The sequence below is a fragment of the Cibotium barometz genome, chromosome 4, assembly GCF_041138505.1.
Source record: "Cibotium barometz isolate CiBa-2024 chromosome 4, ASM4113850v1, whole genome shotgun sequence".
Classification (NCBI taxonomy): domain Eukaryota; kingdom Viridiplantae; phylum Streptophyta; class Polypodiopsida; order Cyatheales; family Cibotiaceae; genus Cibotium; species Cibotium barometz.
Genome location: NC_141049.1, coordinates 47,061,550 through 47,080,130, shown reverse-complemented (window position 1 = coordinate 47,080,130; position 18,581 = coordinate 47,061,550). Strand labels below are relative to the sequence as shown.

The following is an 18,581-nucleotide window of genomic DNA, read 5'->3' as shown; positions in this document are numbered from 1 at the left end:
TTATGGTAGAGGTTCACATAGAAGAAGAAAAGATATGGCTAATCAATGTATATGGGGCCTATTAAAAATCATAAAATTAGAGGGGAGATGTGGGAATATCCAACATCCCTGCATTATAATGGGAGACTTCAATGTGGTGGAGGAAAGACACCTTGACAAGTGTGGGGGAAGCACTGTAATGATGGGACAAGGAGAAAAATGGGATAGTGTCAGAGGGAAACTGGGTTTGATTGATGGCTAGGAGTTGGGGCCATGGAGTTTTGACTTGGGCCATACCTATTTCAGTTTGCAATACATGGGGTCTTCTTCTAGAATAGATAGAGCTTTCTTTAGTCAACAAGCATCTTGGGTGCCTCACATATTGAATTTTAAAGTGGAAACTTCTACTGTACTGTCTGATTACATGCCCTTATTGTGGGGCTGGCAAACTTCTCATTGGGGGTAAAGTGAGCTTAGGGACTTCCTAGTAAGGAAACTGAGGGTTAATAATAGCCTACTACAAGATGAGTTATTCAGAGTTCTCACTCAAAATGCTATTAATAGGCTCAAGAGTAATGGAGGGGTAGGAGGCTCCTAGAGAAAGTTTGTAAATGAAATGCAAGGCATCATTAGAAGAGTTGGGAAACTAAGGGCTCATCAGAAGAGACAGGAGAGGGAATACTAGGGAAACCTCCTATATAATTTACAGAAAAAAGAGACAACTTAATGGATTATCCTTGATAGAAATGGATCAATATGTCAAGCATCAAACTCATCTTAAGGAGGAAGACACTAAATTAGCCAATGAGAGAGAAAAAGGGAAGAGTTGGAGAATTTATAACAATAGGAGAAAACCTACAAAATACTTATTTGGGTTGATCAAGGAAAGAGAGAACAGAGAGATACAAGGACAAATTAGGGATGAGAATGGTCAGGAGCTAGGGGACTTGAAACAGACTGAATTTTTGGGCACCACTCTCTAAATCTCAAAGAAGATACCTCTATAGAGAGGTTTCAAGCAGAGTCCCAACTTCTTAACTTGGTTACACCAGCATCAAATGAGATAGAGGCAAATGGTTGGATAGGGACATTGAGATGGATGAATGCTAGGAGGCACTAAAATTTTTTGGGTAAGGATAAGTCCCTAGGGTGGGATAGGCTTTCTGTAGAATTTTTCCTTGCATTTTGGGATTCTCTAAAAGACTGAGTGTGGGTAACCTGTAACAAGACCTTCTCTACAGGGACAACTTGACAATGACTTAAGAGAAGGATTAATTAATTTAATTCCTAAACAACCTGCCTGCACTCAACTGAACCATTGGAGGCCTATCACTCTCCTCACAGTGATATACAAAATATTGGCAAAGATCATTGCTTTGATAATCACTCTTGTTCTCCAAGAGATGGCTTCTAGCAAACAATATGGGTTCCTCAAAGGTAGATCCATATATGATAACATTTTTGATGCTCTGTTGGGAAAGGATCTAGCTCAAAAGACAAGTTAGGATGTGTTATATTTCAACTGGACCTAGAAAAGTCATATGACAAAATACACTGGACTTTTGTATCCAGAGTAATGGTGGAGAAGATGGGTTTTGGCCATAGAATGGCTATGTGTATATATACACTAACTAGTGGTGCTCACTCTAAGCTTCTATTAAATGGGAGACTAGTTGGGGGATTTCAAATTAGAAGATCTGTTAAGCAAGGTTGTCCTTTATCCCCCTTGTTGTTTGTTGTGGCCTCACATCCCCTAATTATAGCATTAGAAGATGCCAATGAAAAAGGGTCTACTATTGGGCTGAAACTTGGATGATGGAGAGCAACTTATTATTCAATGTTTTGTTGATGATTCTTTGCTTTTTTTGAGAGCTAACAATGAAATTGTGAGAAGTTATCTTCAGCTAGTGCGATTTTTTGCCAAAGCTTCAAGATCTAACATAAATCCAGAATAATAAGCTTAATTGAAGCTGATAGCTTTGATATGGAGAGATGGGGATGTGATGTTATTAAAAGAGGGAGGACCATTAAACACTTAGGAATTCCCATGGGGGTTGGAGTAAGCAATAAGGATCTGAGTGAATGGGCCATTAATAGATATTCTTCTAAACTTAGGAGATGGAAAGGGATAAGGGTTCCTTTTCATGCCATGGTTGCCATAGTGAGCAATGTGCTAAATGCTTACATTTTGTTTACTTTCCTTGTGATAGAATTTAAAAAAAGACATTGGAAGAGAAATATTTCTCCTACCAGAGATTTCTTATGGAGAAATGGACACAATGGGAAAAAGGCATTATCTTGGTTGGCTTGGGATAAGGTAGCTCTCCCCAAAAACCAGGGAGGTTTAGGGATTCTTCACCGACCTATACACTCTAGAACCAGAATTCTAACTAGCCTGTCCAAGTTTCTCTAACAAGAAAGTATTTGGGCCAGGATTCTGAGAGAAGAGATAGAAGGAGCAAATGTAAAACTTAAAGGAAAATGTCTTGGACTCAACTAGAGAGAGAAAGTTCTATCTTATGCGAGTCCACTAAAAGTAGGATGCTCCTCGTTCTGCAAATTCATATGCTACAACTGGAAAGAAGCTGTGGGATGGATGTACTATGACTACTAGCAACTCTTTACTGAGCTTAAACATCTAGTGGACACATAGATTTAAGTCTCTTTTAGTCGTGATAGATACTAGAGTTTCCACAAGACTCAACAACAAGGGATTTAGGAGATTAGAGGACACATGGGATCCTTCTCATGCTGGATGGAAAGAATATCAACAGATCTTGGAAGAGGCTACATTGCAGCCAAATGAAATTTAGGCTCTAAGATCAATTCTGGCAGAGGTGGAAAAGAATTGGTACTCTACTGCTTATAATGAGGATTCCTAGTATCAGGACTGGAGTTGGTTTAATGGGACTAAGTTGGACAGAATTAATACCAAAACATTGTATGAGGAAATGTGCAAAGAGGAAATGAATGTCATATATTGTAACAGAGTCTAAAGAATCAGTTGTTGGTAAGGGAACAGTTTTGAGGAAAAGGTGGAGTCAGATCAGGGATGCTCTAATCCCTGATCCCAGTGAAAGCACAAATGTTTCTGTGTAGAGTCTGCCTCCTAGCTTTACCTCTTAGATTTAAGCTTCTTTAGAAGAACTTTAATGCTGGAATATGTCCCAGGTGTAAAGCAGCCCCATAGAAGATGGGAGACATGCCTTCTAAGAATGTCCTGCCCTAAGGGAGTTCTAGGTGAAGATTGGTAGGTGGGTGGAGGATAACTTAGGAGTGAGAGGGCAATGGTGGGATTGGGTCTTGGGAAAGCTTCATAGAATGACTGATGAGATTGATTTAATTTTTCGTATCATTATGTATCAATGTGTTGGGTGATTTGGGTTTCTAGGAATGAAATATTTTTTGGCAGGGGGGACAAACAGGGATTAGAGGCCACTGAAATTATGTTTAGAAGTGTACATTTTTGTTGGACCATGTATTATATCAATAGGATGAATAATGATAGATTTACTGAGGTCATACATGCATTACAAGCTGAGATTAGGTAGTATAAACCTAGGAAGGGAAAATACTGCATACTGGGCTTGCCTAAGATGTTTGATTATTTGTAGGTGTATACTTGGGATGATGTTAGAGTGAAACTCCCCAAATATGGACCAATATCCAAAAGATGGTATTTGAAAGACAGGCAACCACAAGAGATATTTATGGCCTTGGTAGAGAATCCCTTTCAGAAAGAGGCCATCTGTGAAGATCTGGATTAAAGAAGAGGAGTTTGAATAGCAGTCCCCCAAGGGTTTTACTTCTGATGCACTTCTTATTGCTTTTATGTAGCTGGGATATCACTTCTTATTGCTTGTATGTAGCTAGGATATCACTTTTCTTAGAAAAATTCATCTTTTTTATGAGAGGATGAAATTTGGGAAGTAATATGTGACATGTTGAATAGGAATTGGGAGTAAGTTTGATGTAATTTTGGTCAGTCAAGTTGTTACCTTCTAGGCTGTCAGGATAGACTTTTTCTAAAAGAATGTTAATATTTATAATATATATATATTTACTATTCCCCAGACAAAAAAGAATGCCACGCCCAATTGCATCAGCACCCTTGCCCGTCTTTTTAATCATTCAAAGGGTACAAAAGGGCACAAGAAGAGGGAAATCTGTTTGCCTTGTCTTTCGAGGTGCTACTGCGTGTGTCCTCCCTCCCATCTCTTCTCTATATTATCTTAAGGAAGAGAATTTGAAGGTTCAGGAAAGAGAGGAAGAGGTTTGGATAGAATTTGATTTTAAAAGCCTCAAAAGACGTGCAAAGCAAAGCACTTATTCCCAACTAGTTTATACAATCACAAACCAATATATTATTATAGAACAACAAGGCATTTGCCTTCTTTTGTGGACCGAAACGGTCAGTAAATAGCAAGCACAAGATGAGATATATAATCAGTTAATCAAACTCTTTGAATTTACAAGTGAAAATATACAGGTTCGAACATTTCGTTTGTATTCCAAATCATGTACACAATGCATATGTACGCTCTCCTCCTATAAAGGCTCCATCTAAGACATTGTTGCCTGCACCACCAGCTAACTTTTTGGAGCAAGTTGGGCATCTCCCGCTAATACAAAATTCGCGGGCAATTTCGCAAATGACAATTGAGCTCACGTTGTGCTTGCACTTCACCTGTACGCTTCCACTTGTGGGCGTACTTGGGCAGGCACCTCTCTCCGACCGACAGCCCAAGCAGAGTTCTTTGGAGCTCAACCCCATAACTGTTTGCTTGTTGATTCTTCACATGACGAATTATCCCACCTCTCCGGCAATTCACCCCACAACCTTTCTGTTCCTTAGAAATGCTGCGGAATCCAAGCTCACCTCGGAGCCTTTTCTCAATTGGACCTCCCCAGCTGCTAAAGGCTTCATGAAGGGCACTAGCCTGTCTTTAGACCATCCATCTGCACGCTTCACAGTGCACCAATTACTAGCATCCGGGATGCTTACATCCCTTGACGTTGTTGCTGTTGTTGTGGGCGAAGGACAAGGCGAACCAGTGGCCATTGATTGCTGCTTAGAAGCCATGTGTGAGAAAGAGAGAATGGGCACAGAGCCCATATAAGAGTCATCTTCCCAATCGCTGTCGCTGTGAAGGAAGTCAAGAGTGCTTCTGGGAGATGGTTGATCGCACTTGTCATCACGCCCTGCTTCCAATCTGCAAACAAAAGGATGCTGGAGAAGCTCAGCAGCTGTCAACCTAGCCTCTGGATTCCTGTGCAGGCAATGATGCAAGAAATCCCTAGCCTCTGCAGAGATAGACTCTGGCAATGGTGGATTTTCCTGTGAGCATCCAACCTTGAATAGAAGAGCTGCCAGATTGGTGATGTTTCCCCATGGTGGCCTGCCTTGAAGCATCTCCACCACAGTGCATCCCAGGGACCAGATGTCTGAAGGGGGTCCTTGCTCCGCAGCTTGGACAACCTCGGGAGCCATCCAGAGAGGGGTACCCCTAAAAGGTCCGCCCAATTGCGAGGGTGCGCCCACTCTCTGAGCAGCCCCAAAATCAGCAATCTTCGCCCCGGAGGATCCAATCAAGATATTCTGGCCCTTGATGTCGCAGTGGACGATCCCATTCTGGTGAAGGTAATTCAAGCCCTCTAGAATTGCGCGAGTGTAGTGGCGGACCCGGCGCTCGTCCAGTTTACCGCCGGACTTCTTGAGGAGGTCGGCGAGGCTGCCGCCGTCCATATACTCCAGGAAGAGATTGCGGGCCACCGGGGAGCCGTTCTCTGTGGAGTAATCGGCTCCGAAGCAGCGGAGGATGGAGGAGGAGCGGAGAGTTTGCAGGATATTGAGCTCATTTTCCAAGGCAAGGAGCTCTGCAGGGGAAGAGCAAGGGGCGGACTTGACGGCGAAGAGGCCACCATTATCAAGGTTAATTGCAAGGTAGACATGGCCGAAAGAGCCAGAGCCCAAGGGAGAGCTCCGGAGCCAGCGCCGGACGGAGGGCGACGGAGGGCAGCTTGTGGAGGAGGGGAGAGACATGGTCGAAGGGGGTGAGGGCTATGTGCTTGGCCGCGGTTTATCTACGCGCGGGGGGGGCCAACTGCGCCACGTTGAAGGCTGGCATGAGAGGATGGGCCCCAGATCGCCGAGAGCGAAGCAGTAATATGTAGACACGTGCTAGAAGTCGGTGTCTCTTTTGGGCATGCTGGCAGGATGGGACCCGCATGAATTTTTTGATACGGCCGTTGGCCTGGCGGCCCGACCAATCGCATCGTTCGAAGAAATATTAGATTTGGGGAAATAAGACCAAAATTATCGATTTAGTTTTGTGGAGATTTTGTTCGTACCATCGCAAGTAGCGGCTACGGAAGCGCACTTGAGATCTCCTGCGCTCCGATTGGCTCTCTGGCACCGGCACCTCATGCGGCCAGTGAAAGGCAAAGGGTCTCAGTGCTCACTTTCAATCTTTGTCAAGCCTTTGTCGAAGGCTTTCCAGTGCACACAACTTACAAGACTTGCCCACGGGCGCTTAGTCTATTGGTAGAATGGTTGGGTCCTATTATGGGCCCGGATTCGATGTCAGTGAGTTATTCGACGGGGATTGGTTGTGAACCGATGGAGTAATCCATCTTCTCACAAACAAGCCTCCTCACGGCCTCCGCATCAAAAATAAAAAGGTTTTTTCCTTCCCAAATTCTCAAATTTTCATCATACAATGTGATGAATATGTGTCATTTTTGGCTCCACAAACGTAAGAGACACTAGCCCTTACGTAACGTGACTTCCTTTGCATTATAGAAAAATGAAATGCCACGTCATGTAAAAGCAAGAGTAAGAATTGCTATGAAAAAGACATCCTGGTTGGCTCCACTAGCAAGACTCCTCTTAGCATGCCTTTGACATGCCCATAAAGCTTCAAGCTATATAAAATCTAGATCTTAACATGTGATCCATATGATATGGGAGTCCTATTGATAGCATCTTTCTCTACAGAGACCATGGATGTACAGCATTTAGGTTTGCCACTTCACTCACATCATGATGCAAGATATGACGTCCACTTGCTTTCAAAATTTTTAACAAGCGTGTATTTTTATAAAACTTCAGGGATTCCTTTTAAGGTTTCTAAAGTCCTTTACTATCAATTCCTACATTATTGTTTACTCTTTCTAATACCAAGACTTGTAACTAGAGCCCAATATTTATTTTCATTTCAGTTAGTACCCTCTCCTACAATGCAACACTTGTAGGCTATACAATTTTTTTAAAAAAATAAAGGGAATTTTTCATTGAAAGTGTTGTCTCAACTTGATTCAAGTTGCACGTTTCATCATACAATGACACAACCATAAAAAACCTCAAGTCTCAACTTGATTCAAGTTACACGTTTCATCATACGACAACACAACGATTAAAAACCAAGTTCAATAACGAACTCAAAAAGTAAGAAAAAAGCTAGTGCTAATCACACACTTCAAAAGTTGGTGTTGATATATTGGGGATGTTCCCTAAAACAATAAGTAATAACATGGGAGTGCATCTTGGATTATTTTTTTGAAAACTTAGTTTTTTTAATAATGTATGCATACTAATCTTGACATGTATCATTGGCCACTCAACCTCCACCTCCAAACCCCACCATATCTACTCCCCTCCACTCTTAGACTCTCTAATTGCCTCCTAGTCAACTTTCAGCACCTCCTTTCCTCTATCATCTCATGGCCCATCTTCTCTCTCTCTCTCTCTCTCTCTCTCTCTCTCTCTCTCTCTCTCTGTGGAAATTGTCATTATATAAAAATCGTACATAGCACGTACATTCAAGTGGTAATTGAAAAATCCCATATTTACAGATTTTTATAATTTGTATGCAACCTTTTGTCAATTTTGAGATGATTAAAGTAACCCTTATGTATATAATTTGTATGCAACCTTTTGTTAATTTTGAGATGATTAAAGTACCCCTTATGTATATAATTTGTATGCAACCTTTTGTTTATATTTTTAGATGATTAAAGTACCCCTTATGTATATAATTCTAGGTTTAAAACCCTTACTATTTTTGTAACTTCATAATGAAATAAAACCGCTTCTATATTGACCCATCTTAAATATATTTTAATGATTGGACAAACCAAGCCCCCCCTTTTGTGTGTGTGTGGGGGGGGAGACACACACACACAAATGTTGGACATATGCATATAGTTAATAAAATGCTTAATTATCTACGTGAAGAGAGGAAGATGGTATGTTATATGCCTTTTATTTGTAGGGGATGTGGGATAGCTACTATGGGAGGAAGGGATCCCACCCCTTAATGTGATATGAAATTTTAAAAGTTTCTTTTGTTGATTTTAAGTTGATTTTAAGAAGGGAGGAAAAGAAGATGTGGGAGTACCTATCAGGGTGTATCCAACACTCTTTTTTAGCCTTGCATTTTTATGGTCCTTTTTCTCTTTACTAATTATTTTGGGTATTTCTTGTTATGGACATGCCATAGTACCTTGACATCATCGTGGACTCTCATGCTCAAGACCGACATCCATAGTACACTCTCTATTCTTAGATGGGATCTTAGACATATTTTTTGGTTGATATGTGTTGTGACATGTTAAGACATTATGTCACGTAGACCTATGATTGCTTGATTAAGTATTACTTAGCCATAATATCCCATACATACTCCATGTACATCTCAGAGACTAAAGCTATCTTTCAAAGATCTTAAACCTTTGAGATACATGGGTGCCTTAGCTTTCTTTCAAAGATCTTAAACCTTTGAGATACATGGGTGCCTTTGAGATACATGGGTGCCTTAGCTTCTCGCAAGGTGGAGGCAGTTGAGCCATAGCGTCAAAATGAGAGAATTTCTTTGATTTATGTGGTATCATCGATAGGCATATCAAATTACACCACACCACATATAACCTTCAAGACATCGATCACCATCGTTGGGGAAAGATATGAAAAGGCAAAGTTGTTCCAACTATTTGGGAGAAGTTTATGACCTCTCTACTCATAGTTAGTTTTTTTTCACCCCTATAAGAACCTCATGGTCTAGGTTTATGCCATTCACTATAGTAAGGTTCGCATGGGAATACACAAACGTGATCCCAAATTTCCTTCATGTGCACAAATGCACATTTAGACTTAAGGAAAGTTTAAGTACATTAGTGTGACATGATAATAGCGTCCGATGAATATGATAGACATGATAACCATGTTCCTTTTATCTCATCTCTTCCTTCAAAAGTAAAAGACAAAATATGGAACCTCATGTGATATGCTTTACATTATTGAGAAACATATCGCCACATCATAAGGCAAGAGAAAGAATTGCTATGAAAAATCATCCATGGCTCCACAAGAAAGACTTGTCATGACATGCTTTTGACATGTCGATAAATCTTCAAGGTATATAAAAGCTAGATTGTGATACATATGGGTATTGAATCCTAGCAACCTTTGATTGATAGTAGCTTTCTCTATAGGCCATGGATGTAAAAGATGAGCCCACCAAATACTGTTTGATTATGATCATAAACAAATTTTCAATGAAATTATTGATTCAAATTGACGGCTTTATCATACAATGACACAACCATCAAAAATTAAACTCATTAAAAAACTCATAAAGTAAGTTAAAAAAAGTTTTACTCAAAATTTGTGTTTATATTGGTGATGTGCCTTAAAAGAATGTGTAATAACATGTGAGCGTTATATTGGATATTTGTTTTTGAAAATCTAGTTTGTTTTATAGCATTCCCATACTAATCATCATGACACTATCACCCAATCTCCACTTCAAACCTCACATATCTACTCCCCTCCACTCCACCCAATCTCCACCTCCACTCCACCCAATCTCCACTTCAAACCTCACATATCTACTCCCCTCCACTCCACCCAATCTCCACCTCCCAACCTCACATATCTACTTCCCTCCACTCTTTTCCAACTACCTACAAGCCATCCTTTCCTCCCAACCAACTTTCCTCACCTCCTTGCTTCTATCATATCGTGACCCTCTTCCTCTTTGTGCTTCTCTCTCTCTCTCTCTCTCTCTCTCTCTCTCTCTCTCTCTCTCTCTCTCTCTCTCTCTCTCTCTCTCTCTCTCTCTCTCTCTCACACACACACACACACACACACACACACACACACACAAACACACACACACACACACACACAGAAAGATATTCTTTATTTCTCTCTTTGACTCTCAAATGTTCCTATCTAGGTCTAGACCTTTCATTTCTTAATGAGTCATAATTGAAGCAATTAATCAAATTCTGGCAAACACCTTCCATCATAGAAAGTGTTGGTGGTATACAAATGGAAAGAAGATTAAGGCTTCTAGGGTGTACAAAAAATGGAGGAGGAAACATTTGTAGGACAAATTGACCAATTATAAACATAGCAGGAGAGAGAGGGTTAATGAGTTGTTAGGATTTTTAGATTCAATCAATGTAACTTTATTCACTTTTCAACATGAAAATTAAGAAGTGTGGATTTTGTATTAAAATATAACACCACCACCAGTTTTAACATACTCTCATACTAGACCAATTGATGTGTAATTTCAAGGTATAAAAGTAACAAATATATAGTCAAGAATTTCAAGGAGTTATGCATTTCTCAGTACACTACATGTAAACATGATGTGCTTGAATGAGAATTAAACCTAATAAGAGAAATAATGCTTATAAGAAGTGCTTATGTAGAATGTGGAAGTGAGAAACACTAGCAACACATCCACAATAATAAAGGAATTACTTCATGCATCATGAAGTTGATAAGGAGTGAGGTTAAGTTAATAGAATAATAGGTTCTATCCAATACATCTTGTTTGTAAATGTCAATAATCCCATTATTATATAATGTGTAGAAAAAAATGGCATGATGATTATGCTAAATTTCTAAATAGAATGTTATGAATTAGTAGAGAGAGAGAGAGAGAGAGAGAGAGAGAGAGAGAGAGAGAGAGTTTTCATTGGAATGAGGTGGCATAAAATCCTTTAGATTTTGGGAAAAATATTGCAAGATACCAAATTAATTCACAAAACTCATAAGCTATATTAATTTTCTTGGTAGAGATAAGCTAGACAAAAGGATTAGTCTAAGAACGTGTCTATGGGACTTTATTATAGTCTAATATGGTCCTAGTCGGATGATGTGGTTAGTTGGTCATTTTGGACCAAGTCATGGGTTGGCCAACATGGCCGGCTTACGTCCATGCGGACCCTAGCCATCAAATCGCCTTACGAAGAGCACACTTTGTAATATCAAGTTTTCACAAATAATAATATTGTTTACTTTCCACTTCTTTCTACAATCTTCTTTCTACAATTTAGTGCTTTGTATTGTGTTGATCTAGCTTCCTCTATTTTATATTCTTACATGGTATCAAAGAATAACCTTGTTTTTGGCAATTTGTTATTTGAAGGTAGATTTGCAGAGAGGGAACAACGTGAAAATAATACACCTCTCTCGTGTCTTCCCTCCACCTTTTGGTGATGGAAAGCCGAATGAGAAAATTTAAGTTAAAAATATGTATCAAGATCTCTTAATGACAAACATCTACGTAATTAGATTCTAATCCTACTCTAATGACAACACAATTAACATGACTAATCTAAGGTGGATGATACCTAACTGAACTCATGATGATGAGTATGTGTAATAGACTCAAGCACAATTAGGTTACAAGATTAAGACTTGTACTCATAAAGAGGCTTGAGATGTGTGCAAGTGATATGATTTCACTGCTTGAAATGTTTCCCTTTTATATGAGATACACCCTGTTGAAAAACAGGTAGAAGGAGAGAAGACACACACACAGGAGCAAACCCTAATGTATATTGCAAACCCTAACCATAGAGGGAAGCCATATCCCTTCTCACACAATGTATAAAGCCATCATCCATAATACACAAGACACACTACTAACCCTAGCTAATGTCCACACACTATGACCAGCTGGACGCGGTCATTTATGTCTCACACATGCTGCTACCTAACATGCCAGCACATAGCATAGCTGGCACACACTGTGAATCTCAACAGCCCCTCTCAAGCTCATGATGTACTGCCATAGATGAAGATGTAGATGAGCTTGGGCTATCAAAGCTCTCAACACTCCCCCTCAAGCTTATCCCACGTACTCCCAACATAGTACGGAAGTACTCAAACTTCTCCCTGCTAAGTGGCTTTGTAAAGATGTATGCCACCTGCTCTTCAGTCTTCACATACTGTAGATCCACTGTACCATCCAGCACCTTCTCTCTGACAAAGTGATAATGGATCTCTATATGTTTGGTCCACGCATGAAACACTGGATTCTTGGCCAACTGTATGCTGCTCATGTTGTCACAATGAATGACAACTTTGCCATCAATAGGCTCACCCAAATCAGCCAAGAGACCCTTTAACCATACTCCTTCACAAGTAGCAATGGCTGCACCCCTGTATTCAGCCTCTGTATTGGATAAAGAAACAGTAGGTTGCTTCTTGCTACTCCAACTCACCACGGCACTTCCAAGTGTAAAGACATAACCACTAGTAGACCTCCTGTCATATGAGCTACCTGCCCAATCAGCATCTGTGTAGCCATGTATATCCAAGCCTTTACCATGCTCATAAAGAAGATCATAATGTGCAGTGCTCTTTAATATCGCATAATGCGTCTCACTGCATCCAAATGAGGTTTTTTGGGGCTCTGCATAAACTGGCTTACTAGCCCCATAGCATAACTCAAATCCGAGCGTGTGATAGTCATGTAAATGAGACTACCAACCATCTTTTTGTACATAGAAGGATCATCCAACTCCTCATTAAAATCAGCCCCCCGCAACTTCACATTATGCTCCAAAGGTGTACTCATTGCCTTACACCCTGTCATCCCATATTTTGCCAACATATCCAATGCATATTGGCATTGCACTAACCATGTACCTGCATGGTCTTTGGTCACTTCAATTCCAAGAAAGTATCTCAATTCACCCAAGTCTTTCATGTCAAACTGCCCACTCAATGCTTTCTTGACATGCATCATATCTGTACCATGATCTCCTGTGATAATCAAGTCATCCACATAGATGATAAGTAAAACAATCCCATGATCTGTTCTCTTCACATAGAGTGAAGAGTCTGCTGTAGAAACCTGAAATCCAAGGGAGATAAGATATCTTCTCATCTTATCACTCCAAGCACGAGGTGCTTGCTTCAAACCATATAATGCCTTCTTCAATCTACATACATGAGTGGGATACTTTGGGTGTACATATCCTTCTAGCTGTGCCATATACACTTCTTCTTGTAGATCACCATTTAGAAATGCATTTTTCACATCCACTTGATGCATTTCCCAACCGTTTGTTGTAGCCATAGTAATGACTGCTCTCACTGTTCCATCTTTGCAACTGGACTAAATGTTTCATCATAGTCCAAGCCTTGGGTTTGTGCATGAACCTTAATTGCCAATCTTGCTTTATGGCGTTCAATGGAACCATCTGACTTGCATTTCACTTTGTAAATCCATTTGCAACCAATGACATTTTTGTCCTGTGGTGGTAATGCAACCAAATCCCATGTTTCATGAACTAATGCGTCCATCTCAACATCCATTGCCTTCTCCCATACATGCTTCCCAATAGCTTCTGTATAGCATGTAGGTTCCACATGCTTCACCAAAGAAGTCATATATGCGTAATGCATAGAAAAATCACGATATGTCAACCTGTCAATTGGATATCTGACCCTTTGGGATCTTCGCAATGCATGCGGATCACTCTGAACACCTGTCACTCTAGCATGTGTGGTGGCACATATCTATCCTGCCTTGCACCAGGTGTGCGTAAAACGGGTATGACAAGCTCCTCATCCAAACTCTCTGAATTTGACGACTCATAACCTGTAATTCCAATTCCTTCGACTTTCTTTTTCCCTTTATCCATAGCACTACTCCGAGTGCTCACACTCTCATGCCTCAAACATCCTGACCATGGACGTACAGTGCTACTCTCTGACTCCGCTGGCCCACACATAGAAGTAGAACTAGAACTTGCTTGTTGGCAAGTTCACATGCACATCAGCATTAAGTGACTCAATGACACCCTCATCCTTTGCTTTGTACCAACTAGCAAGTTCATCAAACACCACATCTTGTGAGATAACCACTTGCCTAGTTCGTGGATTGTAGCATTTATATGCCTTGTGATCCTGTGCATATCCAACAAACACACACTTTTCTGCCTTAGGATCCAACTTCCTCGTTCTCTCATCATGCACATGTACATAAGCTATGCAACCAAACACTTTGAGGTGTCCAATGTCTGGCCTAAAACCTATAAGCCGCATCTCTGGCGTACTTCCATGTATGGCTACTGTGGGTGTCTTATTAAGTATATACACTACAGTGGCACATGCTTTTGCCCAATAATGATCTGGAATGCTCTTTTCATTGAGCATCGCCCTGGCCACTTCACAAATGACTCTATTCTTTCTCTCATCAACACCATTTTGCTGAGGTGTATACCTGCAAGTTAATTGCCTTCTTATGCCATGCTTTCTCAAGAAATGCTCAAAAGCATGTGAGGTGTATTCACCACCTCCATCTGTCCTCAAACATTTTATCCAAGAGCCATATTGCTTCTGCAAAAGCTTTGAAATCCATAAACTTTCCCAACACTTCACTTTTCTCTCTCGGAGAAAGTAAATCCATGTCATTATGCTGAAATCATCAATGAATGTCACATAATATAAACTGCCTTCTTTAATGGATGGGTTTTGTGCAGGACCTGCTATCTCAAGTGGCCTGCTACTCATGTTGCCTTCTTTAGGAAACCGCAACCTCGCCTGCTTTCCAAACTGACAAGCTTCACAAACATGCATATTCCCATCATACTTGAATCTAGGCATCCCACTAGCAATGCCTCTTGCCTGCATGTTCTTTAACCTTTGTATATTCACATGTCCAATCCTTTTATGCCACATATCAATGTCCTGTACCACATTTTGGCTTTTCTCGAACATGGCTGATTTCAACTCAGGAATCCCAGCATCTAGCTTAAATAGCCTGCCTTCTTTCTTGCCTTTGGCAATGACTCTACATCCATTTTTGAAATCCTCAACGAAGCAACCATGCTCGTTGAAACGAACCTATAATCCTTGTTCCACCATTTGACCCAACTGAGGCCAAACTTTTTGTAATAGAAGGCACATACAAGATATCTACCATAGACTTTGTTTCACCATTGTGTATAACCAATGGTACACTTCCAACATGTGTAATGGCATGCTGGGTATCATCTCATGTCTCCACATAGCCTTTCACATCCATAGGCTTCATATGCTCAAACCATTCACCATGACAAGTCATATGGTTTGATGCTCCAGAGTCCATATACCAAGTGTCATCATTTTCACCATTTGTCATCATAGATCCCACAACATGTTTCATGGCAAACAAGTGATTTGCACTGCCATCATTGCTGCTTGATGCATAATTTCCACCACCATGTTGTGCATAATATCCACCATGTTGTGCTCTACCCCCTCTCAAATCATTTTGTTTGCGAAAACAATCACGTGCCATATGACCAAATTTCCCATAGTAATGGCATTCCACATCTTGTGCATAGATGTTTGTTGGCCTTGCCAACGTCCTCCACCACCACGAGGATTACCTCTGCCTCTCTGAGATGTATATCCACGACCACCTCTAGCACCATATGTAGGCTGAAAATTCTGTTGTGATGACCTGTCCTACCATCCACGACCATTACCACAGCCACGTGATGCAAATCTCCCCCTGCCTCTAAATCCTCTTTGTGATGAGTAGAAAGCCTGATTTCTGCCATTATCATCATGGCTAGTAAATGCATCTTGAAAGGAGTCACTGAGTTTGATTTCCTCAACAAGCAAGAGTGAAACCAACTCATCAAAGTCTGGTAAACTTGTACTCCGAACCGAGATAGATGTATCAAAAGATTTATACTCCTTGCCAAGACCACGCAAGGTAATGTCTACCAAATCATCATCAAGCATGGGGGCATTGATTGTTGCCAATGCATCTGCATACTTCTTTATCTCTTGTACATAATCATGGATGCTCCTTCTAATCTGTTTCACATTAATTATGAATCTGTTGTCGCAATTGAGACTTGCAAGCACTAGTGTCTGTATCAAACAACTTTACCAATGTATCCCATGCATCCTTGGGATTCTCAGCATCATGTATATGTATGAGTATAGCATCCGAAATACATATAGACATATAATGCAAGACTTTGTATGCTCTTTCTGACCATTGCTTATGAGCTATAAGCTGCTGCTGTGTAGGTTGTCGAGGTAGTTCCGGCTCTGGCTCTGCACCTGTAAAAACCTTTTCCCTTCAGAAAACTTTTAATCCTGTACTTCCATGCCTGGAAGTTCTTTCTATCCAAGTTTTCACCCACAATTTGTACTAGATTATCCGACATATTTGCTCAATGCAAATGCACCTTCCGTACAAGTCCAAATCTGTAAATGAGCCTTCCTCAGCTCAACCACACTCCAATAAGTATTCCAGATACTCCAAAGTACACAATGAACTTCACTTTTGATGTAGAAAATGAACTGTATGCATCCAAAATGAACTGGTTTACGCAGTCCAAGATACCCTACTTTGACACACTTGCTTGTTGAGATATCGAGCTCGTCTAGTGAGGCGGTGGCCACTGATGACCCACCTGGGGGATAGGCCCCACACTTACACCACTGGCATGGTTGGTGAGATCTTGGGTGATATGCGGCCAGTGGGATGACAGGCTGTGTGACAGCCACTCTAGAGACTGGCATAGTTATAGCGCCAGCTCATTTAGTCAGGTTCACACTATAGAGAACCCATGTATGTATTGGTTGAGTACCTTCCATATTATTATGTACTCTTATTCTTGTATATGGTGTGTTGAGTGTTGAGTAGAGAAGAAGAAGATTTTCAGCCTCTCACCTTGTGTGTTCTCTATTAGGGTTTTGTGAGTGTGTGTGTATGCTTGCAAGAGCTCAAGCTCTCTTCCCCCCTGCATCTTTTCATGGTATCAGAGCCTGGTTCGTGCTAAGGGCTGAGCTGCAAGCAAGAGAACCACAGGAAGCGGTACGAGGGTAAGAGCTTCAACTACTCTTTCCTATTTGTGTTGGTGACTACACCCTTGTCGGGAGCTCTACGGGAGGCACCGGCAAACGGTCTCTGATTGAGGAGCTTTCTTCGCGGGAGTAAAGCTACAGGGCAACTATATAATCCTTCGGACTGAAATTTTCGGGCCGAAAACGCGTTTCGGGCGCGTCTGGACCTCCGTTTTTCAGAAAGCAGGCGATTTCGAGCATTGCGGGTAAGTTATCGATTCTCTGCAGAACTCTGTTTTAAGAACTGCAGGAAGACAGATTGACTGTGCAGACACTGTGGGTGCTGCAAAGAGGTCTACAGTTGCCATTGGGTGTATGTATGCACATTGAGGTCACTGGTTGTGACATTTGAGTGCACTACAGTACCGCTGTGCAGAAAATACAGCATTTGTGCAAGAAAAACCAAAGTGCAATTTCTGGTAAAACTATGTGTTTGGCAAGATGTCTAATGATGGCATAACACAGATTGTGGCTGAGAAGCTGGATAAGAATAACTTCCATGCTTGGAGGTTCAGGTTGACTAATTTCCTGATGGGAAAAGGCTATTGGGACTACATAGAAGGTGAACATGAAGAGGCACCGGAGATACCGGACATAAATCCTACTGCTGCAAATGTGAAAGAGTTTAAAGACTGGAACCAAGGAGCCAGGAAGGTTATGTATTGGCTATCCATTAGTATACAGGACACCATGATTGGGCACATTCAGGATGCCAAGTCCCCCAAGGAGGCGTGGGACACCTTGGTAAAGCTTTATGAAACAAATACCAAGGCACGTAAGATACAGTTGAAGAATGAACTTCATACTGTGGAGAAAAAGAGCATGTCTGTGAATGACTATGCGTTGAAGATAAAGGGTATTGTGGAATCCCTTGCATCTATTGGTGTGTCAGTAGATGATGATGACAAGGTGGAAGTCTGTCTACGTGGTCTCGGGCCACAATACAAGGCGTTTAAGACATCTATTTAGACTCGGGAAAACATTCCCAACTTTACAGATTTGGTGTCTATGCTGATTATCAAAGAGAAGAGCTTGGGTGAAGACCAACAGTCTTCACAAAGCAAGAACAGTTCAGAGCAACAGGCCTTCTACACGAGTTCAAGAAGAGGACGAGGTAGAGGAGGCCGTGGACGCGGTCAAGGAGGTGGCCGAACAGGTAATCAAAATTATTGTCAGCAGCAGGCAGCAACAACAACAGTCCCAGAATCAACAACAACAACAACACGCAGGTGGAAGAGGCAAATTCAGAGGCAGGAGGAGTCAAAGAGGCCGTGGAAATTGGCAAAGGCAATATAATGATGCACGTGAATGCTATTATTGTGGTAAGCCTGGACATGTGCAGTCAGAATGTTATAAGAAGCAGGCTGACATGCAAAATGGGAAAGTGCAGCAAAACAACTATGCATCCTCAAGCAGAAATAATGAGGACAATGAAAGGTTG

The 18,581-nt window shown here is 41.1% G+C and overlaps 1 protein-coding gene across 1 annotated transcript; it reads right to left on the bottom strand.

Annotated features, from left to right (window-relative positions):
- Positions 1 to 4,399: 4,399 nt before the first annotated feature.
- Positions 4,400 to 6,029, bottom strand: LOC147639328 (mitogen-activated protein kinase kinase kinase 18-like). Its single transcript, XM_086783204.1, has one exon. It carries the CDS (start codon positions 6,020 to 6,022, stop codon positions 4,808 to 4,810), a length of 1,215 nt encoding a protein of 404 aa, XP_086639330.1. The 5' UTR covers positions 6,023 to 6,029; the 3' UTR covers positions 4,400 to 4,807.
- Positions 6,030 to 18,581: the final 12,552 nt, after the last annotated feature.